Source organism: Lodderomyces beijingensis (assembly GCF_963989305.1).
Source record: "Lodderomyces beijingensis strain CBS 14171 genome assembly, chromosome: 2".
NCBI classification, from domain to species: Eukaryota; Fungi; Ascomycota; class Pichiomycetes; order Serinales; family Debaryomycetaceae; genus Lodderomyces; species Lodderomyces beijingensis.
The window spans coordinates 393,649-417,005 of NC_089971.1; the positions used below are offsets into that span (position 1 = coordinate 393,649).

The 23,357-nt window shown below is 44.8% G+C and overlaps 6 protein-coding genes across 6 annotated transcripts; 2 read left to right on the top strand and 4 right to left on the bottom strand. All coding sequences in view use genetic code 12, as the record gives it.

Moving 5' to 3' along the window:
- Window positions 1-139: 139 nt before the first annotated feature.
- LODBEIA_P13340 (uncharacterized protein) lies at window positions 140-1,813 on the top strand (the record flags this gene model as incomplete). Its single annotated transcript, XM_066971211.1, has 1 exon — window positions 140-1,813. One exon carries the CDS (start codon window positions 140-142, stop codon window positions 1,811-1,813), a length of 1,674 nt encoding a protein of 557 aa, XP_066828272.1.
- Window positions 1,814-1,906: 93 nt separating this feature from the next.
- LODBEIA_P13350 (uncharacterized protein) lies at window positions 1,907-4,192 on the bottom strand (the record flags this gene model as incomplete). The annotated part of the gene is made up of 1 exon (XM_066971212.1): window positions 1,907-4,192. One exon carries the CDS (start codon window positions 4,190-4,192, stop codon window positions 1,907-1,909), a length of 2,286 nt encoding a protein of 761 aa, XP_066828273.1.
- Window positions 4,193-6,811: 2,619 nt separating this feature from the next.
- Window positions 6,812-8,713, bottom strand: LODBEIA_P13360 (uncharacterized protein; the record flags this gene model as incomplete). The annotated part of the gene is made up of 1 exon (XM_066971213.1): window positions 6,812-8,713. One exon carries the CDS (start codon window positions 8,711-8,713, stop codon window positions 6,812-6,814), a length of 1,902 nt encoding a protein of 633 aa, XP_066828274.1.
- Window positions 8,714-13,759: 5,046 nt separating this feature from the next.
- Window positions 13,760-14,996, bottom strand: LODBEIA_P13370 (uncharacterized protein; the record flags this gene model as incomplete). The annotated part of the gene is made up of 2 exons (XM_066971214.1): window positions 13,760-14,253; window positions 14,345-14,996. 2 exons carry the CDS (start codon window positions 14,994-14,996, stop codon window positions 13,760-13,762), a joined length of 1,146 nt encoding a protein of 381 aa, XP_066828275.1.
- Window positions 14,997-17,402: 2,406 nt separating this feature from the next.
- Window positions 17,403-18,347, top strand: LODBEIA_P13380 (uncharacterized protein; the record flags this gene model as incomplete). The annotated part of the gene is made up of 1 exon (XM_066971215.1): window positions 17,403-18,347. One exon carries the CDS (start codon window positions 17,403-17,405, stop codon window positions 18,345-18,347), a length of 945 nt encoding a protein of 314 aa, XP_066828276.1.
- Window positions 18,348-18,546: 199 nt separating this feature from the next.
- On the bottom strand, window positions 18,547-20,729 carry LODBEIA_P13390 (uncharacterized protein; the record flags this gene model as incomplete). The annotated part of the gene is made up of 2 exons (XM_066971216.1): window positions 18,547-20,424; window positions 20,514-20,729. The coding sequence occupies 2 exons, from the start codon at window positions 20,727-20,729 to the stop codon at window positions 18,547-18,549; spliced, it is 2,094 nt and encodes a 697-aa protein (XP_066828277.1).
- Window positions 20,730-23,357: the final 2,628 nt, after the last annotated feature.

Sequence of the window (23,357 nt, forward strand, 5' to 3'; positions counted from 1 at the left end):
TTAAATGTAGTGGTTATACGATAGTGGTTACAACTTTGTGTCATCTTTTCTTTTTCGCAGCCATTTATAAGAACGCTTCATCAGTTCACCAACTGTGAATCACTTCTCATTTGCTTTCGTTGTCGTCCATACGGAAACCATGAACGTTGACCCGATTCAATTTTCCCCTGAGGAATTCTACGAAGGCATAATCGTCGGAGGCGGAACATGCGGACTCGCAGTCGCAGCTCGGCTCTGCGAACCTCGCCCCGACTCGATCTTCACCGAGGACGAGCACCAGCGATTCCACTGGTTAAGACAACGCAAATCGAAAACCAACATCTTGCGCAACAAGCCCAGCTACGTCTCATCCTCCAACTTCCACCCTGGGGAGCTTTTAGTAATCGACCAAACGGGGAACAAATTCATGCAGCAATGGGATAACCAATTTGCATCATGTCAAATCCCGCACTTGCGCTCGCCCATGTTCTTCCACGTTGACCCCTTAGATATCGACGGCATGGTTGCGTTTGCCCACTTGAACAAGCGGCAAGATGAGCTCATGGAGATCACGAACGTAGTGGGCAAGGAGTTCTCCAAACACCAACAAAAACGGCTCAAGCTGAAATTACATCGCAAGAGCGATGGCGTCGTTGATATCAACATGCGCAATTGGAAGGATTACTATCGGCCCTCGACAAGGTTATTCAGCGACTATTGCGCTGAGGTAGTTGCACGCTACAAATTGCAAGATTGCGTCATCAGGGATAGTGTTGTTGACGTCCAATATAGGTTGATCCAATGCGGTGGTGAAGATATCGGCATGGGGTTTGTAGTGCGTACGCAAAGTGGGAAAGTTTTCGGGTGCAAGTTCGTCGTGGTCGCGAGCGGCCACGTCGGTAAAGTCAATTTCCCCCTCGCGCCATTCGCAAACGAAGCTCATTTCCCGCACGGTGCATGCCACACGACGCACTTGTTCCACCAGCAGGTGCAATTTCTCGACCCAAAGTACTTTCGCGACCCACAGCGGAAACGCATCGTTATCGTTGGCGGCGGCTTGACTTCAGCTCAACTCGCGCATGTCGCGTGCCGGGACCCCACGGTCTCATCCATCACTTTGCTATTCCGCTCCGCCGTCAAAATTAAACACTTTGATTTCCACCTCGATTGGGTGTCCAAGTACAAAAACTTCAAGAAATCAATCTACCACAATCAGGAGACTGATGCATTGCGGTACGAGATGATGATTGAAGCACGCGGCGGCGGGTCAATCAACCCGGAGTACTTGAAGAAATTGAACAAGCACGTGAAAGACCACAGGTTGACATGGTTGCAAAAAGCACGCATCGCGTCGCAAGCATGGAATGGCCACGCCTGGGACCTCACAATCGAACAACAACAAGAAAGAGAAGGAGGAGGAGAAGATGAAGCTGTCGAGTTGCGCAATGTAGATTACATCTATTTCGCCACGGGCAGTCAAGCAGACGTGAAATCGTTGCCCTTCTTGCGCCACATGCACCAGGAACACCCAATCGAGGTCACGTGCGGATACCCTGCGTTGACAGATAACTTGCAATGGAACAACGATGTTCCGTTGTTCATGGTGGGCAGAAACGCAGCGCTTAAAATCGGCCCCACGTCAGCTAACCTTGACGGGGCTAGATTGGGCGCTGAGCGCGTGGGCTGGTACGTGCAAAACATGAAGCTTGACGGGAAATTTGATTGGTCGCCTGTCAAGGTTGAACCTGTGAAATCTACATCGTCTGCGTTTGAAACAAGATTGCAATTGGCCAGTGGCCAATTGAACTGGTTTGAATTGCTAAATAATACATAATCAAAAATTTTTGTTGTTGTTGTTGTAGTTGTCGTTGTTGTCGTTTAGTTTTAGTTTTTGTTTTTTGGTCTCTTTTCACACCCTACCCCTGTCCTAATAAGACACTAGATCCTCTGATTCGTTGCCGTCGTCGGATAAATTGGGATCGCTTCTTCTAGCCCACAACCGCTCGACTCGTTTCAAGGCGATCAACGCGCCGCCCGAGCCTACCCGGGACAGCATCTCAAAGAAATCTCGTATGGTCTGCTTATCTTTCTCGGCCACAAGATGGGTTCCCGCAACAAGCGCCGACCATTGGATCATCATTAGCCCCGTTTCTGCTTTGCTACTGGCGGTGGGCTTATAGTCTCGAATAAACAGAATTTGCCGGAGTATGCAGTCGGTCAAAACTTGCACCTGCGGAGAGTCGTAGGGCTCTTCAAAACAGGATGAAAGAACGATAATCATGGCAGCCTGGATATACGACTGATGGCTCACGTCCATCCAGGAGATAGTCGCGTCATTGTTTATCTGATCCACTAGCACGGTGGGGTTCCCCGGTATTGCTGCATTTCCCGTGAACTGGATTTCAGTTTGTCGTTGTAGATCGGCCAACAATTTGATATACTCGGTCGAGTTTCGCGTGTTTAGTATGTTTGCCCGCTTTCTGTTCAATATCTTGATCAACTGGCCGAAATAGTCGTAGCAGTCGTTATGGTACCCTGCCAAGATGTTGAACCCATTCTCCAATATGATCCCCAAATCGGTCAAGACCCGCTTTTCATGGGCACTTCCCGAATTGATCAATTCATCAACTTCGTCTTCTGTGGTCAACGTGCCTCCCCTGTTCGAGCTGATACCCGCTAGTACTTCCAAAGTAACGAACCAGCTCTTGCAAAAGATGAATATTTTCGAATGGCTGGTTTTTTTTGAAATCTTGCGCAACAAGTCCTTTGCTCCTTTTAAATGGGGTCTCCAGTCCTGTTTGGGGTTAGCTGCGTTGGCCGCGGCAAGTAAAAGCACGGTGAGGAGCACGCTTTCAATTTTGGAGCCCAATGTCTTGTCGTCGGCAATTGCCGGTCCAAGTAACTTGACACAATCAAGTAAATACAAATAATAGTAATCTTCATCTTCTCGCTTGCTTGAGGTGTTGAATTTTGATCTAGCGCCAAAGGCCAATAGTGCAGCCAAGACATATTTTGAATCGGCGGCGCTGCACAAGAGGATATCTCGTGCAGGATTGAAATAGCTCTTTGTTCTAGTGTCAAAGGAGGAGAACGGCAAGACAATTTTGGCAAATCTATGATAAAACTCCTCCAAATACACTTGATCTACTTCATTTTCCAACTTGATAAAGTCAACGGGGATGTTTCGGTTGAGTCTGTCTGCAGCATGGATGGTCTTTATCGAGGGGTTAATCTCCTTGCTCATGGTTGTTTCATTATTCTTCTCGTACAATATTCCATTGACCATATTATTCAAGTCATTGGCAAGCACGCTCAAATCAGTCTGGTCCAAGTATCCGCCAAGATCGTCCTGTGGTGGGTTCAAGCTCGGGGTGGGCAAGATGGCGCCATTGCCGTTGGTATCTGTTGGCGACTCGCCTCTTGAGTTGAGTAAGCTCGTTAATCTTGAACCCGCGGCCGGCCTGGCTAGTTTGCTTATGGGCAAGTCATAGTTTAGTTTCTTGTGGAGACCGGTGCCAAGTAATGTATCTCTTGAGCTGCTTAGCTGGGGAAGCGGTAGTCTTATTGCATACGGGTCTTCTCGCCTATAAATCTCGCCCATGGGAGGATGTGGTTGGTTGAAATAAGGTGGTCTTGGTGCGCCATAGTTGAACGGTTCTTGAATCCCCGGCAAATGGGCGGCACCTGGCGGAGGAGGAGGAGGTGGTGGTGGTGGTGCAGGAGGAGCAGGGGGCGCAGGAGCAGGAGCAGGAGGCGCAGGAGCAAATGACGGCGAATGTCCTCTCTCTTGAACTTGTAACGGGTACGGCAACTGCTGCGCGTTTGCGAGAGGCGCCATCCGATTGAAATTCGGGTCCGTGGAAGGTCTTGGTTCTGCCCCATGAGGTGGTATAACAGAATAAAAATTCTGCAGTTGAGGCTGCTCAGGAATCGGTTCCGACTTGATCACTTTGATACTGTCGTCATGTGGAGTGTCATTATCGACTCCGTTGTTTTGCAATTTCTGTTTCTTTCGCAGAACTCGAAGAACGCGTTCGCCAGGCTCAGGGTACGAGCACTCCTTTTTCAACCGAGCGCACTGGGCACACGCCGGTAGGTCTTCCGAACACTTGATTTTGCGTCGCTTGCACTCTCTGCATCCGTTCTTGCTGTATATCCTCTTGCCAGCCGACTGTCGCAACCCCAAATCCAAAACCCCGGTCACGGCCGACATTCTTTTAATTCTGAAAAGATACGAGTGCTTGTTTATGGAGAGCTGAATGGATAAAACTTGGAAGATGGCCCTGGTGAGGTCAAAAATGGCAAACACAGCCTTGATGTATCTGTGATATGCCTTGTGTTGACTAGAAGAACTCGCTCGGTCAAGCACTACTCCCAGTTCTCGGAAAAACAAGTGTCTAGTCTTGGTTAAAAACGTGGTGAGCTAAGCTCTGGTCGAGGAAGCGAGCTCTGGTTCTCGGTATCGAGGCCTCCCGTGATTGAAAACGAACAAGCCACTTTCAGCAAAGTCTGATCGTTATTGCGTTTTCTTTTTTTTTTTTTTTTTTTTTTTTGGTAAGATTCCGAACGAACGTCTGTGAAGTTATGCAAAGCGCCTTTCTTTTTTCCAAAATGCGATGTTAACCAAAAAGAAGAAAAAACAAAGGTTAAGGCCGGTGCAGGCACTAGAGGTAATCCAGCTGGAAACTCAGGTTAAGGTAGTAGTGTTTGTTGTGTCAGGCTATGGGGTCAAGCTGGTTAACGTCTAGTTGTTAACAAGTGGTTGTGTCTTTTGCCTCTCTCTCCCGTCAGTTGCAGAAAAGACAGAGAGCGTGAGTTGCGTTAAAATTTGTTGTTAGGCTAAAAATTTTTTTTTTCTCTGTCGCTCTCGTTAAGTGCCAGCTTGCGCAGAAGTGAAGATAGAAAAAAAATTGCGTTGTTGTTGTTGTTGCCGTGGTGGTGGTCGAGGTGGTGGTATTCCACGGGCAAGTTCTTTTTAAGAACCTTCACTGATTGAGAACTATTGGCTTCATGCACCTTTGATTGTTCTCAACTATTTTGGTGTTTTCTTTTCATTTTCATCTACTGGTGGGAGGCACAGAACTCTTGTTGCGCTTTTTTTTTTTTTTTTTTGCTGCACCAGGAACTACGAATTTCCGAGCTATAAAAGGTTGAGCTTGTAGCGGGTCTACTATGGCAATTTGGCTCAAAAGGTGTTAATCAATCCAGGTTTTGACACCCATTCGTCACAGGAGACCGTCAAGCTTTTGCAGAGAAAGAGATAGAGGATAAGGAGGTTATGGAGGAAGTAGGGTTGAGATATCTAGCTGAAGAGAGGTTGCCCCCTGATGTCCTAAATGATTCGCGCCAGTTGGTAGATCTCTTTCTCGCTACGAATACCGGCTATTCTTGAAGCCACCTCGGGAAACAGTCACGTGCCACACACACGCAAAAAGACAAAGAGCAAGAGGTGCGTAACAATCTCGCATCTCGCCTCGATTAGGCGATACTTGCGCTGGCCAGCTTTGTCGTCTTTTTTTTCCGTGCGCGCAACCGACCACCACAAGTAGGAGGTGGAGGTGTGGTCCGTCAAGACAACATGCAAACTTTGGCTTGATTTATACGGCTATTGCAGTTGGACCGGTTGATTATAAGGAAAGGATGAGGAAATTGACAAAGTCCACTAGTCTCCGTTTTGTTCTCGCGGAAAGTAAATCGTGTTTTCATCATTGTTCAAAGTGTGGACAACAAAAGAGCGTTTTTCAAGAGACTGGCCTCTTTCCTTCCCTCCCTTACTGACGAACCCCGAGAGCAAACATGTGCCAACAACCACCAACAGCAGTTTGTCGTAAACACCCTTGGGAACTTCCCGGTGTGGTGTTTGCGGCAGATACATATATCACACAACCGGTTCCAACAAGTAAAACAAAATTAGGATTCAGAGATCACGTGCGGAGATCTAAACAAACCCACCAACAAGACGTTCACCTCAAACGTAATCTCCACTATCTCCCAATTTCCTCCGTTTCTCCCCCGCCTTCAGCTGAATTTACGTTTGCGCTTTGTTATAGCTATGTGCGAACTTTCTTTTCGTCATGGAGGTGCATCGCGCATTTTCCGACGCATAAACATGGCCTGATGCAAGCATGTGCATAAAGTTTAAAAACCACGGGGCTCGTGAGATCAGATGCACCAGCGCTATACGAAGCAAGGACCCATAATCCCAACACTCTCATGTCCAGATGGGGGGGGGGGGTGTAGTGAACCGAGAATGGTGGACAGAGAACGGACATCATATCATTTCACCTTTTGTTGTCGTTGTTGGTGTTGTTGGTGTGGCGATGCAGGAGCCAAAGCCATTACAACACCGCCATAACATGGCGAATCTCAAGTCTAAACTAGCCGCAATTGGAGGTTTGTGTCGATAGCACTTCTACTTCTCCATGCACCAAATAGGCTAAAATTGCTACTCCAGGGGGGGTGCCGTGGGTTGCCGGTTAGGGCGGGGGAGGATCTAGAACTGTTGACACACGCAAGGTGGGAGCGCCGACGTATTAGGGGGAAGTCCCAGGGCGGAAGTATGCAAAGGGAGTTATGGAAAAGGGGAGAGTGGGCCACGAGCAACTCTAAGATCTCATCCAATCGATCCCTTGATCAAATTTTACAAAGCTTGTGTCTCCAGGCTTCAAATGGCTAGCAATACAGCACACATGGACTCTAAAAAAAAAAAAGAATCGTATCTCATCTATTAATATATCCGCCGTGGAGAACTAAAATAAATATTTATACACACACACAAGCAACAAGCACAAGTACACACATACAAACAGGAAAACAGGTTCCATTCTTGAATTTACTCGTCGTTACCATCGTAAATTTCCTGAATCGTTCTCTTCCTGCCTGAAGATGCTTGACTAGAGTAGATTCCGCCATTGGGTTGAGGGTGATGAGGCGTTGGTGAGAAATGCTGGTGGTAAGCAGCGGGGCTTCCATTCTGAATATAGTCGTCAATGTTGAAATGATCCAACGATTCTCTATTATTCGTGTCGCCGTTATTGGCCGCCAACGTAGCTTCTTGCTGCTGGCTCAATTTCTCTATCCAATCTTGCACTTGCTCAATCGACTGGCCCGAGCTTTTCAATTCAGACTCGATATTATCATAAACGGGAGCATTCAACTCGGGGAACAAGAGACGGGGCGACGACGCCAGCTCTTGGTTTACCCAGTGCTGGTACATGTTCTTGACACTGGCCTCGGCCGGGTCGGGCATGTTGTGCGACCTAATGATTTCCTCAATAGAAGCAGGAGAAGACTGGGCCCTTGACATTGATGGTCTTCGAGAATAAGCGCGGTTGGCAATGAGTAGTCTTGGTTTGTAGCGCATCTGTGGCCGGGCCAGCAGAGTCTCGGACGATGTTGGAGACTGGTATGTTGGTGATATATGCTCATCGTCTTTGGCATGCGCACTCTTCTGCTTACTACGATGCTGGTCGTGCTCCTCAGGTGGTTGGCTTTGCGCCCTGTGCAACATGGGAGAGTTTCTCCCACCTTGGTGCGGGAAATTGTTTGCATCCATAAGCTTGTTGTTGTTTTTATTGCCGTAGGAGGCAGCAAGAAACTTCAACACCTTGTCTAGAGTGCGTCCTTGCACTTGTTGTCTCTCGCGATTGAGATAGTTTTCTTGCCACAACATCTTGTTGTCGTGTCGAACTCTTCTCAAGTCCTCGGAAATGGCATATTGGTTCATTTTGATGGTTTCCAATTCAGACAAGATTAGCGACATGTTGCTGCTGGTGCTATTGCCATGAGGAGCATCAAGCAATTCATCCTGGCCAGAGGTGCTTTTGTTTCTCACAATCTTGTCCAACAAGTCCTCTCTGTCTCTAACAAAGTTGGGATTTTCAAACTGCCAGATTTCGTCCGAGCCATTCTTGTCAAAACTTTGGTTCATCGTGCCATTGTTGATATCCTGGACTTTATGCCATCCGTACATGTTCAACTGTCTAACAAAACTTGCAAAATTATTATGCTTAAAGTACTTTGGCAAAATAATCTTCATAAAGTCTTCGCGGTGGAAAACCTGGAAAGTTTTGCCGTCATCGTTCCATCTAATGTATTCGCTATTGGCATCGTCGTTGACCATGGACCAAATCTTCATCACAAACGCAGGCCTGGCCTTGGGACCGGTGGATTCTTTTCTGCGCTTGGCTGGGTTCCCTTGGATTTGAATATGAGGTGGCTTGGATGGGTTGATTTCTTGATTAAACTCCAAGGGCTTCAAAGTGTTTGGCAAGACAGACTCGGATAATGGCGGCATCGGTGGAAGCGTTTTTTCCATGGGTGGTACCTGTGTGTTGTTTCTGTTGAAAAGCTGCAAGTCGAAATCTTGTTCCTTCTCAAGCTGGTGCTGTTGTTGTTGTTGTTGTTGTTGTTGCTGCTGCCCTGGTGCTCTGTTCTCCGCCAGTTGCGGAGGAGATTTTTCCAACTCCTGGATCTTTTCATAAGAGCTAATGTCGTTTGGGGTGGTCAAGTCAAAGTTGTTGCTATAGTATTGTTGGTGGTTCAACACCGGGGTGTGAGGAATCTGGGTATTGGGAAACTGCGGGAAATGTTGTTGATACAAGTGATGACCACCAGCTGCACCGTTAAATGAACCGTTTCTGTTGATTAGTTGGATGTCATCTGCGCTGGGCAGGGGCGACTCGACTGCGCCGCTGAGCAAATCTATCAAAGGATCTCTGTAATCAGTTGTCATAATACACAATATATATAGATATGGATATGGCTTCAACGTTAAAAGACCTGCCCTTCGCTAACCAACAAAATTTTTGATGTTCTTGAAAAAAAACGTTGTTGTAAACTCTTCTTCAAATATGTTATGGTTGAAATTTTTTTTTTCTTTGGACAACGGAAGAGGGTTCGGGAGGGGTTTAAATATAGTTTTTTTTTTTCAAGATTCTAAACGTTTTGTATCTAATTGTTTAAAAGCTGAAATTCGTTTTTAGAGGAACCGGACTCAATCTTGAGTGGATGGTGTTGTTGTCTTTGTTGATGTAGCTAGTGGGTGCGTGGAGAGCCTATTTGAGCGAGTTTATAGAAACTGTAGCTTTGGTGTGACGTGGTGTGTGCGAAGGGAAAAAAAAAAGAGAGGCATGTGTCGTGAAAACAATATCTTTTCTCTTTGTCTCTGATGTCTCGTTTCAACCTATATCCGTCAATTTTGCGACACTCAACAGTTAGTAGTTTTTAAGGATGGGGGGGGGGGGGGGTGGCCTTTTACATAATAGAGAGGGTGCATGAGCAAAGTGCTTCATGCAAGCTGTGCAGTGAATTAAAGTAATCTAGAATCACAAATGTGGGTTTGTAATTGAGCGGCTATCTGACCAGCTGTTGTAGATGTTGTTGCTGTTGTTGGTGTAGAAAGGTGTCCATAAAAGAAAAAGAATGTGCGTGGAGAGGAGGGTTGTCTGCTTCGCAAAAGAAGGCCCTGAGTATATGAGAACTTACTCATTCAGGTTGGTTCCACAAGCACAATCAGGTTGTTTTTTTGTTGACAAGGAGCTTACATTTCGAAGGCATGACTTTCATTGGGCGTTTATCTGCTTCATCTACCTATTCTTCCCCTTCCCTGAGAGTTTTAACCTCAAAATTGTCTCGGGAATGGGAAACATGGTAATCAACCTCAAACTTTATCTCTGGCTAGGCATATATAAGAAAGCTAGGGTTGCAGATTTGAACCCCCCCTTAATCTTTGTTGATGCGTTTTCCCTTTTTTTTTCGCGCGCTTCATTCGGAGAGATTTAGTCCCCACAACATGACAGATCCATTCCCCCAAATCCCAATTCCAAATCTCTCTCGCTCTCTCTAAGTTGCCGAATTGGCGCGGTATTACCAAAAGATATCGAGGAGGGTGAACAATCTAGGTGCTAAGTCAGGGTTGCTATCGATCGCATTCAGGTATTCCAGGTATACAACTCCGACAGTGTTTAAGCCAAAAAAAAAAAAGTCTCACAGCGTCGCCTGTTTTTTAGCTTGCCATTAATGAAACTGAGCCAGGTAAAAAAAAAAGTAAGAAAACGGGTAAGATGATAAAGACTTGGCTTCTTTGCGAGGTTTGGTTCATCATCAGATTTCCCCGCGGAGAGAGAGGGTTTTTTTTTGTTTTGCTAGACGGATATGTGCATCACGCGATTCTCTGCCACTTGAACATAGCCAAACGTGTAACCGAAGAAGAAGCGCGCAGTACAGAAGACAGTACAACTTTATTAAAAGACGGTACCAAAAACTGGCGGAGGTAATTTTCCACGTCATGGATTCTGGCACCCACACCTTCATTATGTCGACTTTCGTAAAGCCACGTTTTGTATATTTTCAACACGCCACCAGCGAACGGATGAGAACACGGCTATTGGAGGCTTCAAAGCATGGCGAACAAGATACTAACCCAAATGAATTGAAATTTCGCACCCCCCCCTTGGCTGGACAGCAAGCACATCATGTATAATCAAAAGGCGGAAGTCGTGGAAGACTCAGATCCAATATCGGGAAAACAGGAATCTGGTAACGCACAGCATTGTGGTTACAGAGCCACGATGCATGATAAGTCGGAAGTGTCCATCTCTACTTTATTCACCATCAGCCAGGTTTCGACTTAGTATGAGAAATTGACCATACCTACACACACTCTCACTCACACATGCCCCTCGGTTCTCCAGCGCCAAGTTACCGCGGCTTTGAAAACCTAGGCACAGAGTCCACCAGTGCATGTTCTGCACAACTTGAAGAAGTAGAAAGAGAAGCGTCGACAACTCATTGCAGAGAAGGAAAGAACTACTGAACCTGTATGTCCAAGAGCCCCAAACCCAAAAGGAATGGTGAAGCATTGTAGAATACTTCACCAGCGACAAAAAAGCGGCGATCTCTTTGACGATCAGCGGTTACTGCGCAAAGAAACACCTGGTCTCATCTACCTGTTTACAATTGATTTGGTTTGTTTTTTTTTTTGTTGTTGTTGACTTCAACGTCGCCAGTTTTCATATCTAGCTAGAACTGGTACCACTTCCTTTTCTCGTGCTAGCTCATGAAAAGCAAGAGATATTAAAAAAAGGGGGAAGGCCTCTACATCTACATCCTCAGTCTGACTCGTACGTGCAATGTGTATGGTGCGCACAGTGCGTATAGTGCTTGTAATGTGGGTGTAGGGCGTGTGGTTGGAAACAAATATGTCAATTGCAAATCTTGCATCGACTCAATTAGACTCAGATGCATGCTCTTCAATCCCCAGCTGCATGGACATTCAACCTTATCTCAAAAGAGTAGATTTTGTTGTTTTTTTTTTATTTGGTTACTGGGACTTTATAAAAAATGCATTTGAAATAATTGTCTTGGAATTGTGAACTTGGGATGTGTATCCCGGAGCGATAATAAAAGTGCATGTTGACACAACATTGTCGGAGAGGAAGGGGCCGCAGTTTCATCGACGCAGCCAAGTTCTCACCACATTCCCGAGTGAAATGTTTCTTAGGCGAAAAGATGAACACCTATGCATTAACCCGTAATATTTCCCGTTCTCCGCCCCCTTACCTCTAGCTGAGCCAGTTTTTCTTTCTCTTTTTGCCCTAAGATATCCAAATCTAGACCGCCCACAAGACTCCAGTCACCGGCCCCTCATTGCCCCCGCCCTGTAAGAAAGCTTAGATAAGACAATTGTAGCTTGCAAAAACTGCAAATTTTTTGCGTTCTGGGGCTTGATATGGGATGCATAAGCGACCAACATTTTTCAGTGAGGGCGCACAAGTGGAAAACGAAATTATTTTTTGGCACGGGGAGGAACTTCGAGTGGAGATCACTCGCTAACCCCCAGTGAATGAAAGCACATTCAAAAAACTCACGGCACCTTATTTGGCAACGGGAACACGTCCAATCGCTGGATGGATTTGCAGGGTTTTGTCATGAACGGATAATAATGCAGATGCGCGGTTTGTTCGCTTGAAGGATTGCTGCAAAATGTATCAACGGCCAGAACTCTATTATTCTGCAACAGAATGCGCAATAAACTCTAGCCTTCTCCGACCGGAAGAATAAACGAACTCAAAATAAGTTGTGACCAGATCATCTCCCCGTGTCCATTCATTTTTACTTGAATGTGGTACGATCTCTTCCAAAAGTGGAATAAGTAAAAAAAAAAAAAAAAACAGGGCTCAAGCTACTTACCTGATATTTGTTTTTTTAAAAAAAGGGCCAGACAAGCCACTTGAAGATGCAATCTTAATTCTTTGGCATGAATATCTCTTTCGGTGATGTACACTGGCTTTCCCGTGCATGCTTAATTCAGTTCAATTTCAGTTTCAGTATCAGTGCCTCAATGTAGCATATGAGCCAAGTTTGCGGTCAAAGCTCGACGCTCCTGGGTGCATCACCAAGCCATCACGACGACGATGACAGCCACAGGGAGCGCAATCCCAGTTCCTTGACATGCTTTGAAGTAGCATCAATCGCAGTAGTCCTCACAGTCTCCCCTTGGGTGCATCAAAAAACGCCATGACAGCGACAGCACCCAACTCAAAAAAAAAAGCGCAATCCAAGTTCCTCAGCATCCCCTTTTTACTCCGCCTTGAAATGCTTGCTCGCTTCCTCACATGGTCAGCTATTAGTGTGAATTATCCTCAAGGGTGCAATCAATCATCACTACCTCTCACACTTTCAGAGTCTTGACAACCGCTCAAAATAAAAAAAAAAAACTCAGTCACCATCACAATCTCAATCTCAATCCCTTGGATAAGTTCTGACTCTCGCAGCTGGGTCAACTCCTCGGCGCAGCTCCAGTCTAGTTCGAAGCCCCCCCCCCCCCCCCTTCCTTTTCTCCACGCCTCCCCATGAAGCCACTGAAGTATGGTGCTTCTGCGCATGTCAAAAAAGGAATTGTGACTCCGCAGCAATTCATCTGGTTGCCCACCAGCTTTCAACCACACAAGTGGTTCCAAGACAGGCTTTGTCGGTTGTAGCTCTTATCATCTCCCCTTAGAATCTGTCTCTTGCACCCATTTTAGCTATCCCGACCTCATCATCACAAGTGGAACCACGCCCGATAAAAAAAAAGACAAGCACGCAGTGAACGAAGTAAATCACGAAGCTCAAGTCACTGAAGTCCACTTCCCCATATACCTGTCAAAAAAGTAACATGAATGATCAGCAAAATTAACGCATGCATATCGCGTTTTTTCTGGTTTTGTCAAAATAACAGGTGATTGCTATCTGATTTGCTTCAGGCGTCTCCAAGAAAGACGGAATACATGTTCAAGAAACATTCACTCATGATCATCATATACTGCTCTCGAGTTTTACATAGTAGCATGTCGTAATAGATTCCCGCACAATTGGAGCCTCGCGTTTTGGGATGTTCCAGACTTTGTCTTCTTGTTTAGTCCTAGCTCAAGTTTTTCTTTTTTTTTTTTGCGCAACTCAGGCGTCTACTTTTTTTTTTGCAACCTTTTCTTTTGAAAGTATCGAGGCTACGTGGATTTGCAGCCAAAAAAAAAAAAATTCACAATAAGGATGAATCGAGATTCGTTGCAGAAGAGGAGACGCATGAGCACCGGATTTAAGCAAAAAGGTGGTCAATTTTCTTACCGGGATACCTTTCGCTGCAAGGAGAGAGGGAAGGGAGAGGGAGGACGTTCTTGATCACCACAATGCCAAACATACTCACATTAAGTTGTCATATTTTCAAGAGTTTTTGTCCAACAATTTTCAATGCTTTGATTTTCACACTGTAACAATAAAACAGCTCTATACGTAATCTCTACAAAATCAAATCTTTTCTTGCCCATCCGTTAGGTCTCACCACATCCAAACCCATGTTGGGTTGGGGTTTGTCGACACCTTTAATTTGCAAGGCAAACGGATTCCTGTCATTGTCGTAGTCCAAGTTGGCCAAAGTGTGGTTGATTTCACGATGCTTGGATTCGTCGGCTCTGATTTGCAAAATAAGCTGATAGAAGCTAGACTCTGGAGCTAAACCGGGCCAGTAGTCAACAGCAACGGTAGGAATGATCATATTGTCAAACAATGGAAGCTCATCGGTTTCCTTCATTTGCTTTAGCAAGAGAGTATAAGTTTTCACAGCTTCTTCTTCCAAAGTTCCAACGAATCTGTGACAGTACCTGGGGTTGATCAAGTAAATGAGGAAAAAGGCATTGGTAAAGATACCTTGGCCAACGTACATGATACTTCTTGTGAACCAACTTGGCTTTCCAATCTTGATGAAAGTAAGCAAGTGCATTCTCTCATTTTCAGCTAAAATAAAGAAAAAAAAAAAACAAGTTAGTAAAATGACAAACAACCATGAGCTCTATTTTCCAATAATTCTTTCAAAAGAAAAACATACCTTCATCTCTAAGTGATTCTATCCAGGCCTTGTCTCTCTTGAGGAGTCTGCATGATCTCAAGGCACGAAGCATCAGCGCAACATTTCCTGGGATTGCAGCAATGGACTCAAGGAAAATAACCCTCGTCATCCACTTACCCTCGGTCATCTGGTATCTTGTGCCCAAGAACTCCCCTGGTTCACCAGTAACCGGCTCATGGAACCCAGTGACAAAGTCAAATATCCTACGACATGTCATGGTCAAGTTCCAACACACCTTATCTCCAAGAGTTTCAGGGGTTCTGTGTGAAACCTTGACACGATGAAGGCCAGCCTCCGTGTACTCAACGTGATTGTACTCAGCCTTGGTTAAAAACTTGTCGTCGTCGTTTTCCATGATTCCTTGGTTATTGTAAACTCGAGTCTTGATATCGAAAAATCCACGAGTGCCCGGTTCAAAATTGGGAGTTTCAACGTTGATCAGATCAACGGGGAGATTCTTGTTGATTTCCTCTTGGCTTTTTCCATCTTGCGGAGAAGGGGTGGGCTGTTTTATCGCTGGGGTGGTGGTGGCTGTTGCAAATCGGACGGCTGTAAGTGATGGTGTCGCTAACCGCGCAAAAGCTGGTGTACCCAAGCGGCTAGACTGATTACGAACGATAGCTTTCAACATCTCTGAAACGGTGATTATATATACTTGTAAGAGCGCTCAGATATCTGGTATAACTTCATCGACAAAAAGTAGCTTTCACATCGAGAACACTTGATGCCGTATTTATATAATGGACATGCTTCAAGGGGGGTAGAAAGCTACACTTGTGCATTTGGATATTGCGCACATAAAAATGCCATTTCAGTAGTTTTTTTTTTTTTGTCTGTTTGCGAGATTCTTCAAAATTCGAAGCAACTCCATACCCAAACACATCCTGTGTGTCCTCTCCCATGCTCGAACAATCAGGGTTCACAATCCTCTCCCGCTTGCCCCTCCCCCCTCTCTCTCTTTTTCCATCATAATAACAAACATCGCTTTGCTATAATCCGGACTCTTGATCCTGGTTTCAGTAGTATAACAAAAAATAAAATAACTGAAAAGGTGTGACAGGGCAGCTTCCCCCCGTAAGTGAGTGATCTGATAAGTCAGATAGCGGTGTGCTTTCTAACGAAAGGCAAAAGAAAAAGCGAGATCAACCTGTTAGGATAAACACGGGACCCACACACCTGCTAAGGCCGTTTGGTCACAGAGAGAAAGAGAAAAAGAGAGGTATGAGTAAAACCGTTTATTCCACGTTGGTGTGATGACCAACCCACTAGCGTCCAGTCACAGTGTCAGGAAATGTAATTTGGCGCGGGAACAACTGGTATTTGGATACGGAGTTATGCAAAGTGTCAACTAACAAAGAACTAAAAGAAAGAAAGGAAAAAAAACGGGGGTTAACACGGCTCCGCGCCAATAATTATAATTACCAACGGCTTGCCGAAGTTACTGTAGGAACTGTAATGGTTAACGGGTAATGGGTAATGGAAGTAGTAGTGGTGATGGTGTTGGTGGCAGAGTTTCGCAGCCAAGCGGACCGGAACGTAAAGAACTCTTTTTATGAGGTCACGCGGAAGTTTCCCACTAGGCCCTTCGGTGCTCGTCAAGATTCTCGGTAAGTTACGCCTCGTGTACAAAGCATGAAAGCAGCTCCTTGTATAGCTTCGGAATGTCCAGGAAGGCTTGAAACGGATGGCTCTTGCAAACTACTCTTCAATCTCGACGAGAGACACAGCTAGAGCTCCCTGCCCCTTCCGCTTCTCCTTCCACTTCCACTTCCACTTCCACTTCCACTTCCACTTCCACTTCCACTTCCACTTCCACTTCTCCTTCCACTTCTCCTTCCACTTCTCCTTCCACTTCTCCTTCCACTTCTCCTTCCACTTCCCCCTCTTTTTCCACTTCTCCTTCTCTTATACAAAAACTCTCAAGTTTGTTTTTATTTTTTTTTTTGGTCAATGGATTGGAAAGAACTAGTTGAAAATGGATCGGGAAGGACCGCAAATACGAGTTTTCACGTCCTGCGCAGCTCTCAAAATGAGCAAGTTTCCTTCCATGTTGTGTCCACACCCAACTTCTGTGTTCTACGCACATTCAGCAAGCAACCTCTATTCCTCAGAGTGTTCCTCATAACCCCTAGCTCTTTACCTTTAGAACAAGTTTTTTTTTTTTTCCACGAGACATATGTGTCCGCAGACAAACCCAACAACAAACTCTTCTTCCTCTTCACCCACTCCTCTCTCCAAGCACCACGCTTTTCCCCTTCCCCCTATTCGGCGCAGTTGCTTCACATTAGCTGGTGGTGCGGTTGAAGTCAAGGCTTATTTTGGATTTTAAATCCCGAAACAGAGCGGTGTTGAACAATCAACAAGCAAAAGTTCCAAAACAAAAAAGACAGGGCAAACGATTGGCAGTAGAGCTAAAGAGTGATTGTTTGTGCTTTAATATGGCTGCGAAGTAGACTGATTAAAAGGATGCCGCGGTTGTTGCACAGAGATTTCAACAACGGCAACAACTTATCTCAAACAAGTTTACTCGCTCACATATTAGCGAGTCCTTTCGTTGACTACATTGGATCTCAGTAGTTTAGATCCAGATATGTTGCCAGATATACAGACAAGAGATAGCATATCGTCAAAAAAAAAAAACAGTTTGCATTGTCGCGTCCCTTATTGTCGTGTCGTGTTTCTTATTGTCGTGTCGTGTTTCTTATTGTCGTGTCGTGTTTCTTATTGTCGTGTCGTGTTTTTAACGCCCCCTTCTTCGTCAGTAAAGGTAGAAAACCATAATATTTCTATTTTGAACAGTATTTAACCACACGTACACGACCACTGAACATATTAATCAACTGCTACTACCACTACCACTACCACTGCTACTAGCTAATGACAAAAAAAATATATACACACATGCACACTGTTTCAAAAACCTCCTCCTCCTCCTCCTTTTTTTTTGGCAAAAAGCACCATCAAGTCACACCCACGATAGAAACAAAAACCACTCGCTTTGCTTTTTTTCTGACTGGTGTATCAATACTCACTCAAGATGGGGTTCAAAATTACAAACTTTACCGGTGACCCATTTGCTATAGCCACCGTGCTGTTTGGGATCATTGCGTGGGCAATATCGGTGGCAGGAGCAGCCGCTTCGACTCAGTCGTTGTTTCCTCATTTCTCGTGGTGGGGCATAGCATACCAGATAGTCATCATATTGATCATATTTATCCTTTATGCCAACAACAACATCGAGTTATACAAATTCACCTTGGTTGGCTTGGTCAGCATCGGGTTTATTTACACCACCAACTCGACCAACAACTTAATCTACAACTCCGGCTCGTCTGGGAATTTGTGTTGTGCCGCTGGCTGCATCTTGTCAAGCATCTTGAATCTCATTTGGATCTTGTATTTTGGAGGACACCCCGAACTGCCAACTAACCAGTTTATCGATTCATTCAGCTACAGACACCATGCTCATGAGCAATTGGGGAACAACAGGTCCTCGGTGGTCAAGAATGAGCCCTTTGAAGAGAGCGAAGCCGGTTTTGGAAGATTCAACACGGCAGCAAACGGCGTCGCCCCGGGCAACATGGCCCAGTTTTCCGCTGGTGCTGCAAACAGACAATCGCATCCACACTCGCCTCCATCAGCTGCAAGCAACTATATCCAACTGTCGCAATTGAACGGGTTGGAAAACTTTAGTGCACTGGATGTACCCAACGGCCTGGGCCGTGATTTGACTCAAAACAACGGCGCCAAGAGAACTACCTTTTATACTGATTCTGAAGTTGGAACTGGAATTACCTTCAGGTACAAGGCCAAGGCTCTTTACAGCTACACTGCCAATCCAGACGATATCAATGAAATCTCGTTTGTCAAGGATGAAATCTTGGAAGTTGACGATATTGATGGCAAATGGTGGCAGGCCAGAAGGGCTAATGGACAGGTTGGTATCTGTCCTTCGAATTACGTGAAATTGATTGATAATTAAATCAAAAGAAAAGAAATAAAGAAGAAGAAACATTTATAGTATAAATTTGTGTTTTTTTTTTAATAAATTCGGGATATCTATTATTTAGACAGATGATTGTGTATTCGCCATAACTACTCTATAGCTCAAATGGAAGGGAAAATGTTGATATATTGTTTTCAATAAATATGTATCAATTCTATTACAACCACTACTACTGCTACTTTTTCCTCTTTATATAATCATTATAGACACCTCTGATAATCTTTGCACTCGAGTGTCTACCACTAATCAAAGGACCAAACCCAATAATCAACATGGTCGCATAAAGCCACATCAAACCAACAGTCACATAACCCTTGAAATAGGCCCTGGAAAAGATCCAATCACGGTACAAGGGCAATGGCCACAATACCCACATAACCAACAAAATGAAAAGGGAAGCACCCGTAGCCACCTTGATCCAAAAGTCCATCTGCTTTGGTGTCAACTGCTGGCTCTTTTTAAACACTTCTTGCGATTCCAACTTGGAACTTGAATCCGAGTCGACATTTACTTCCGCATCGTCGTGCTTTTCCTGGCTCGTACGCTCGTTTCCATGAGTTTTATCTTCTTCTTCTTCTTCTTCCTCTTGTTGTTGCTTTTCATTGATCTTTTCGTCAACTGAGGAATCGGAGCTATTGGCATCGATATCTTTTGCCTTGATCAAAAGATGAGCATTTTGCAACACCGACCAGTCAAAGTCCGAAGGGATGGCAAGGGATAAAATGACACTAGAGACTCCCGGTAAGAACAATGCCGTCAAGGCCCCATATAACGCGGGCAATTGGCCCCCGAGACTGTCAATGTTGACATATCCGTAGAATTTGTAAGCCGTGGTTGTCCAAACCACGAATCCAAATACGATTCCCAATATGGGGGAAATGAACGCAGCGTAAAAGTTTTGCCTCTTCCACGTAATCGACAAGATCAAGGGGATGACGCCGGGACAGATGATCAAGGGGTAAAAATAGCCGTACCAGGTCATGTTCACCCCGACATAGTGCAACATGATGGTAAATCCAGCGGCACCAAGTGTGAAAATGACGCAACCAATATGGGACACAGTGATCATGTGCTTGTTTTGAGCTTGTGGGTTGATGTATTTCTTGTAAACGTCAAATGACAAGATGGAGGAAACGGAAATCATTTGGGCACTCACGGTCGAAGTAACGGCAAGATAAACAATCAACAACAATGCACCAACGGCACCTTTGCCCAAGGTGGCCATCAAGGCATACGGTAACGCGAATCCAGAGTCAACTTCAAACTGGGTCATTTTTCTAGGGTAGGTGGGGAATTTCGGAGAGGACTCCAACACAATTGCCGCACCGCCAATGATGGCCCCCAAGGGCCACACGTTGGCCGAAATCAAAAATGCCGCCGTTAAGTAAGCTGGAACTGTAGCTCTTGGCGAAGCGCTAAACGTCTTTTGCCAAAATGAACTATCCATAACTGACAAGCCAAAGTTACCTGCAGTTAAAATCAATCCAAACAAGATTGAGCCCTTTGATTTACCAGTAATAACACTGTTTTGGTAGTTGCCTGGTATCTCCCTAGTTCCAGAAGCATCAAAAGCCACCAAGGCATCGTACAAGGCATCTAACCCGCCAATGTTTGACAACACCGCCGTGTTTAAATAGCACAAGATGATCAAGAGGATCATGGTGTGGACGAAATCAGTCAAGAATGTAGCTTTCAATCCCCCGTAAACCGAATAACACAAGACGCTAAACACCGTCAAGATCGTGGCTGCAACAATGTGCAAGTTGCCGGCGATGATTGAGATTGCACCGGAGGCACCCAAGATCATACTTGAACACGAAAGCAAGTTATTGGTCAAGCAAAGAAACATGTAGAGGATGTGCGCGGCTTTGCCGTATCGCAACTCGATAATCTCCAAGCTGGTATGTGCTTGAGGAATCTTTTTTTTGGCATGGATGCCAACCATGGACATGACGGCGATTTGAACTGCAAGACCTGCCATGTAATAGTAGGAGCTTTGAATACCGTAATTGTAAACCATAGTGGTGCACCACAACAACTCAGTGGCCCAACTCTATAAAGTAAAGAATGTTAGTATGAAAATCAATTTGGCTGCGAAAAAAAAAGAAATAAAACAGGAAAAAAAAAAAGAATAGGACATACCCAACTGGAATAGACAGCAGAGGCACTCAATAGCGTGCCCACTGATCGGTTGGCAACGGCAAACGTCTCGGTGCTCTGGTTATCTTCACGCAAGTACTTTCTCAAGAGTATAGTGACCAACACCATCCCGATTGCGAAACCGCCACCAACTCCAACCAAGACACCATACCCCGAGGCTTGGTTCAACAAATTGACTGTACTTGTTGTCTCCGACATTTTTTTGGCCTGCAATACTCTAGTCTTTTTTTCTTTTTGCTGGAAAGCTAAGAAAACGAAGGACAGAACTGACTTGACTTGACTTGGAATGGTGGTTGCAGCCACATATATATATATATTTGTAGATGTCTAACGGGACAGCGGACTGACCGTCACAGACATTATTATAGACGTAGGGTGCATCTTATCTCTATAGCAGTAGCCCATCCCAATTCCCCACACGTAGATATAATGCGATATAGTGTGACAGAGCAAAACCGTAGAAAAAATTGTGGAACTAGATCGGCTGAGACATCGGATTCCTTTGCAAATGTGTGGGATCTCTGTCTTGTTATGTAAACGTAACTTTGAGTCCTTTGTTGCAATACGCCCAAACTGTGGCGCGTATAACCACCCATGTAGATACCCATGTGTAATTTTTTTTTTCTCTTTTTGATTCTTCTTTCTTCCCGTTATGGTTGCGAAAACAAAAAAAAAAAAGGACATAGAAACAGAAAACGAAAATGACGACCCTGGCGAGAGAGCCATAGTTTTATGAGCTCTGGCTCTAAGGGATGAAGGACGGATGGCAAGCTCTATTTGGACTTTTTTTTGTTGGTATCTGATTACGACAAAGTGAAGTAGATATGGTGATGTCAAGTTTGCTGTGACGAGGTTGATAAGAAAAACAACGCCTCCACGTTTCGGCTCAGTCGCAGTGGCAAGCCGAGCATTGACCAATCTGGATCCACCTCCCTGCTCTTCTAAACTTCTTGGAGATCTTGTTTCCCTCTCTGATTTCTTTGAAAGCTCGGATTAACATGTGCAAGTGTGGATTTTTTCTTCTTTTGTTCTCTCATTTATTTATGTATTATAAGCGGGCTCGTTTTCGATTTTTTTGGTAGATCTAGTGGGATGAAAACCCTGGCAAAAGGAAAAAATACTGTGTATGAACTGGCTTCACGTGACTCCGCTGCATACTCACATCAATCTACCGACAAGAATAATTATCGGCAAAACACCTTTTTTTTCACCGAGAGCACCAAAGAAAAATGGTCTAGATTGGAAAAACTTGGGTGAAGGGAATAAGGTTCCATGATGAAACGGCATTTTTGTTCAAAATGTCAAAGGTTGTGGATACGGCTGAAGAGAAAGTTCACGCTATTGGAATATTGAAACCCTCAGAGGTTGTGGCGTTTTACTTTTTTGTTTTTTTAAGTTTGTCATGATAACGTGTTCAACTCTTGGAATACGGATGGATGTGTTGGATAGCAAAAAAACGAAAAAAAAAAGTGAGATAGAGTTGTAGATGGTGGAAGTGTAAAAGTTTGGGTGCCACAACTTTCGACAGCACTTTGCAAATATTTTGCAGCTATTTCGCACCAATATAAAAAAAAATGTATCGTCACCAAACCAAACAAAGGTCGAATTGACATAGAGTAGGTTCCTGCGGCAAAAACTTGAACTTGTCACTGGCAAGGAAAAAAAGCGAGATGTGCTGTGTTGACATTCTTCATTACGAGAACACTGACGTGGCCATGCTAGACATGGCCTGGTTTGATCTGATCTGCGCGCCTAAAACAACCTAATTACAGCGAGGAATATATGCAAGGGGGTGGGGGAAAGAGAGAAACTTATAATAGATGTTTAATTGTCAATCTTTTGTTTTGTTTTATTTGAACGTTGAATGGTGGATGTTGGATGATGAACAGACTTCAGATTGGAGGTATAGCGTGTTGCGGCTATCGACGCGTGTTTACAGATGTTTCTCGCACCAAATCGGAGATCTATTTATAGAAAACAAAAAAACACACACACACCACTATCTTCGGGAGTCAGTGAAAGGGGTTCCCCTTGTTCGAGATCGACGTTGGTTCAGAGAGAGAATGGGAAGAGCGATGGCAGGAGGATCAGCGGTCTTCCTTGCCTCTATATATCCATCTCTCTCTGTCTCTCCCTATCCACCACTTGACCGCTTTGTTTCCCCCCCACCTCTCGCAATGCAGACTAAATATAGAAATATAGCCTTCAACACTTCAGCAATAGCCAGAGACGCGGTAGAAATTCCGTTGAGACGTGTCACAGCATCCAATGGTCCGTCCGAAAAGAAAAAGAAAAGTAGCCAGTAGCGACTACCGTCAAGGCAAGAGGAAAAAAGACTCTTTTTCACGCAGGGACCGGACTGATCTCGGCCCTGTCCCTGCCCCCCCCCCCCCTCTCTCTGTCCTGCTATTGGAGAAAAAAGGGCCCCGCCGGTTGCCATCTAGCTGGGTTTGGATAACGCAGGACCATGTAATGTTCCAAATTGAACGGAAAAGAAAAAAAAAAACAGAAAACAAAAAAAACAGAATAATGAGGGCACAGCCCCTCAGGGGGATAATATAAACAATCACAGAGGACAGAGATCAAAACCAAACTGGTCAATTGTAATTAACCGAATAAGAGTGGTTGGCTGTTACAGGTAGTAGTAGTGGTGGTGGTGGCAGTGATTGAAGACGTGACATTTTATCTCTCTCTTTCTGCTCTACGTGTCGATTGTCGGGTTCAATTAGTAATGGCACTCGGATCCAACGTCAAATATATTGTTGAACACACTCCAACCTTCAAGACACATTTTACGTTTACTGACAACCACCACACCATCCCCCT